This window comes from Penaeus monodon, chromosome 4 (assembly GCF_015228065.2).
Source record: "Penaeus monodon isolate SGIC_2016 chromosome 4, NSTDA_Pmon_1, whole genome shotgun sequence".
Classification (NCBI taxonomy): domain Eukaryota; kingdom Metazoa; phylum Arthropoda; class Malacostraca; order Decapoda; family Penaeidae; genus Penaeus; species Penaeus monodon.
The window spans coordinates 3620220-3625219 of NC_051389.1; the positions used below are offsets into that span (position 1 = coordinate 3620220).

General features: G+C 39.8%; 1 protein-coding gene across 1 annotated transcript in view; it reads right to left on the reverse strand.

Moving 5' to 3' along the window:
• The window catches only part of LOC119568622 (fibronectin type 3 and ankyrin repeat domains protein 1-like), a 21371-nt gene that overhangs the window by 10122 nt on the left and 6249 nt on the right, over positions 1–5000 (reverse strand). Inside the window, exons 3-6 of the mRNA XM_037917158.1 lie at positions 2423–2522; positions 1502–1623; positions 1229–1350; positions 458–554 (exon numbers count right to left, since the gene is read on the reverse strand). Coding sequence (XP_037773086.1) covers positions 458–554; positions 1229–1350; positions 1502–1623; positions 2423–2522 — 441 coding nt within the window. The remainder of the gene's footprint in view (positions 1–457; positions 555–1228; positions 1351–1501; positions 1624–2422; positions 2523–5000) is intronic.

Here is a 5000-nt window from a genome sequence, read left to right on the forward strand (position 1 = left end):
GGGGTAGGGGATTAGAAAGAGAGAGATTGGAAGAGAGAGAGAGGGGAAAAGAAATAACGAACCTTTTAGAAACCTTATTAGTCTAGTTAATATGGCGAAAGAGAGAGAGAGAGAGAGAGAGAGAGAGAGAGAGAAGTAGACAGATTGAGAGAGAGAGAAGAGAGAGAAGATAGAAAATAGATAGAAGATGATAGATAGAAAAGACAAGAGAGAGAGATGAAGAAAGAAGAGAGAGAGGAGAGAGAGAGAGGGAGGAGAGAGAGAAGAGGAAGGAGAGGGTAGGAGGGAGAGAAGAGAGAGGGGTGAGAGAGAGAGAGAGAGAGAGAGAGAGAGAGAGAGAGAGAGAGAGAGAGAGAGAGAGAGAGAGAGAGAGAGAGAGAGAGAGAGAGAGAGAGAGAGAGAGAGATTTTCTATTCTTTAGGATACTGTAAACCAGATTACAGTCCGCCACACGTACTGTGAGAATTTCGTGAGCTCAGCAAGGGCTTCTCGGACGAGCGTGGCACTGTCCTCCCTCACCGCCTCCACCAGGTCGTGGCCGCTTCCAGGGACGTCTGTAACAGAGGCACCTGTCACACGGGATTGAACACCACGGCAGAAGAGGCACAGCACCTAGCACCTAGCACCTGGCACACGAGATTCAACACCACGACGGGAGAGGCACGGTACCTGGGATACAAGGCAGCATTATTATCACATGAGGCAACACACCTGTCGCTCGAAGCATGTTATTTGTTCAAAGGGAGGAAGGGGACACTGCTGCTTGTGGGGAATCAGATCCTGGTTTTGGAAGCATGCCTTTCATTACAGCAGCCGTAAAGTTATCACGCTATATGTTGTCCATTTCTTTGTCTCTGTCTGCCTGTCTGTGTGTTTGTCTGTGTGTTTGTCTGTCTGTCTGTGTCTGTCTGTCTCTATGTCTGTCTGTCTTTGTCTCTGTCTGTCTGTCTGTCTGTCTGTCTGTCTGTCTGTCTGTCTGTCTTCTCTCTCTCTCTCTCTCTCTCTCTCTCCTCTCTACTCCTCTCTCCTCTCTCTCTCCTCTCTCCTCTCACTCTCTCCTCTCACTCTCTCCTCACTCTCTCACTCACTCACTCATCACTCCTCTCTCTCCTCCCTCCACTCTCTCTTCTCTCTCTCTCTCTCTCTCTCCCATCACTCTCTCTCTCTCTCTCATTCTTACTCCTCTCTCTCGGATTTCAACCAGTACTCCATTCACCCATAAACCTCCTCTTCGTTTTGAGCGTGATCGTCGACCAAGGCGAGACGCTCCCTTCCTCGGACGATCTGACTCTGATGGTGATCTCCTGCCCCGGACAAAGGCCCTCCACCACACAGGACACGCCGCTCCCCCTGCAGGTGGGCGAGAGAGAGAGAGAGAGAGGAGGCTGGAGGGTGAGACGCGCCCTGCAGACTAAGGGATGCTAACGAACAGAGGATAGAGGGAGGGGGCGTGGGAAGACCGGGAGATACGGAGAGAAAATGGAATCAAAGCTTGATATACCTGTACACATTCGACCAGCCGGTGCGAGGGAAAAGGCACTGAGCAGTGTAGATGATGCTCGGTTCTTCTGTAAAAACTTCCGTTCTGTCTATCTCCTCTTCTAGGGGTCCGTCCTCCAAGCCCTGCAATGTGATTTGTAATGCTTGTATTTAGACCTATATTAACATTAACAAAATTCATTCCGCATCTTTCAAACTAGTCAAAACAGTTTTCGGCTCAACATCATTGAAGTAATCGTGAACGTAAGTAAATAAGAAAATAAATGTCGAATGGATGAACAGAATACAAATAATACATAAATCTGAACGCAACCATGAATATATCACTTGAAAACACTGTAACACATACCGTCTTATCAATCACGAGCACTGTTCTTATCTCTGCACACACCCGCATAACCAGTCGCTAAAATTAACATGTAAATATAACCGAACCGCTAAATACTCCACAATATGGAGATCCATCATCGATCCACCTTCTACCCACTCTACTGACTACCCACTGGTTGGGAGTCCCATGTCCTCGTCGGTCGCATATGCATGGTATTTTCCAACTACGCACTACAACCTTACATACTGGCATGTCTTTGTTCTTCCTCTAAGGTATTTTTCTCCCTCTTCCAAGAATTGCACCCAACTCTTAAATCTAAATTGGCCTTTATCTTGCTCTCAAACCAAGAAGCGTACTTACATACTGTCCCGTCTTTTTCATTTTCTAAAGATTTTTTTTCTCTCTCTTTTCTGAGAATGACACCCTACTGTAAAATCTTCCTTTATGCTTCCAAATCAAGAAGCAGTTTACACGAGACCCTGTTTAAAACAAGGGAAGCTACAAAGACATGACAGTATGTACAAATAACATTACGACATACTATGGATATGTTACTCATGAACAGAAGCTTAGGCCCTTGAGTTAACTTACGTCTTCATCCTGCAGATACGCGTCAGCCTCCACCTCCTTGGCATAAGCGAGCTCCAGGAAGTACTCGTAGCTGTCATTGACCTCCTCCACCGCTGCGTCTCTGGGGGAGGATTTGGAGATGAGTCCTTGGCATGGGAAAGAAAAAGGATCATTTGAGGAAGCGTGTGAGAGAATCCTTTTTCTTTGCTACGAGAAAGAAGAAGAAAAAAAATCACTAAAAGATCTAAGTTATCTTATAAGTCTAGTTACTATGACTATAAAAGAATAGCACAGACTTTTACAAATTTATAGACTGGATGCTTTGTTGAACACGTAAGAAGGTAATTACTTTGTTAAGACAAGGAGTATTGTATTTTATCAATTACATGTACATCAAGACAATAGTAAAATGTTTTAGTAATCCTATCAACAAATAACAAATAGACGAAATATAATACAGAGCGGATAATAAAGGCATCATATCACCTTAAATGGATATTATCAACAAACAGAGAAATTGTAGAAAATGGAAAAAAAAATAAAAAGATATGCAGCAGAAACTGAGCTTATCATTTACCTCTCCGGCGGTTGTGAAGCATCAAGGAAAATGTTCAGTACCTGGATAACATAACAAAAATCCCGAATATATCTCCTTGAGTGAATTCGGAAAGTATCCATAAGCGAGAAGGTTAAATACAGTGAAATTATAGAAATAAGAAAATCCAGAAGGACTATTGTTTAAAAAAAAAAAATTCCGGAGACAGAGAGAGAAAAAAAATATATATATACTTCAAAAAATATACATAAAAAAGAAAGAATCATGAATAAAACCATGCCGTCTCAAAGTAGGTTATTTTGCAATTATACAAAAAGCTGAATAACACAAGCAATTAGATTCGATTAATAAAAAGAAATCCTTAACAAACGTGAAACTTTCTTTCTCTTAAATAGCCTTACCCAGAAAAACTTCTCGAAGTCCTGGAAAGAAATTTAAAGATCAAAGTTTTTTTTTTTTTTTTCTGGAGAAGTCATCAAGAATGGCAAAACATTAAAACGAAATATTTGCAGTTTCCTTTCCAATTTATAGTGACAAGGCACCAACGCTGTCTGTGATACTTGGGACTGTCTGTTGCTGTCTCTTAATATTTTTGTTATTATAATTTATGTTGATGATGATTATTAGAGTAATAATAATCATTCATTTAACATGATTATTATTATCATTCATTTTCGCCATTGTTGATATTATCAATATATTTTCCTTGCTATTATCATTATCATCATATTCTTATTGTTATTTACCATCATCGAATCTCGAAACAGACAGAAGAGCAAGCAGGATCCGGAGCGAGATTTCGACAAATCTTAAATATCAAGGTTTATGTATATTATATTATAAAATATTCACAGACAAAATTTTCACTCAATTCATGGAGGGAGCGGAAGAAGACGGAGTTATGCCGCCTCACCGAAAATACAACACTGGAATACGTAAAAAGCGGAACAGCCACAGTAAGAAATGAATCGTACCTGGGACACACATCTTTTGGTTCATTCCAAGGGACAAAAGAAGATATTATAAGCAATAACAGAAAGAGTCTACATTATTTACAATTTGTTGATGACATCGCAATATTCGCTAACAACTTGATGTCTAAAAGAAATGGCTGGAACACGAACAAGGAAAAGTATAAAAGGTCTTCGTCTGAAACTGCAAAACCGGTCACTTTAATCAAATACTCCGAAATAAGGGAATAAATGACGACATAAATAATACCGTGAAAATAATGAAATAACTCCGAATAAGAGAAACCATAGAACAAGAACCAGAATAGATCTACAGTGGCCATCTAACGCTTCTTTACAACAACCATAAAAGACTTAATTAGAACAGTGGTTTCCATGTGGGACGCGAATAGTTACTGTGTTACTGGTCATTTTAAGAATATACTATCCATGCCTTCGAGAAATATATGAAGCTTGTATAAACTACTGTATATGAAACTTATATAGTTTATTGAATATGTGTTCTTTTAATCTGAAAACGACGTCGTGAGGGTAAAAAAAAAAAAGTTAAAACCACTGAATTAGAAAGAGTTAAGGTAAACTAGAATACACCATCAAGACGATATTATGCCTAAAACAGACAGCTTCCAAACACTGTGTAATATTCGCTAAAGAATTTGGCTAAGAAACATGGACAACAATTACCATCTTCTGTACGCGCCATAAAAGTTAATCCAGAATTAAGCTTAATCCAGATCTCTAGTACGCATGCGCAGTGGCAGCGTCCAGGATCTACTTTTAATACACCTTTGTACCAGGATTAGATTTTAAGCTCATGTGCAGAAACAGGTAGTTAATCAAACCAACCACGTGTTGATACACAATAACAACGCCAACTCCATAGAAAAAATGGAGGTAAGCTGCCATTAATTTATATTCTTAAAAATAATGAAAGAAGTACTGACATTGCCATGCCAGAGAAGTTTGTGAAGATTCATCCCTGTGTATTTTCATGAGTTATGGGATATTCAAACTGCAGATATAACCCTCAACAGTGAAAAAAAACAAGTTTACAGACACAGAAAAGGCAATA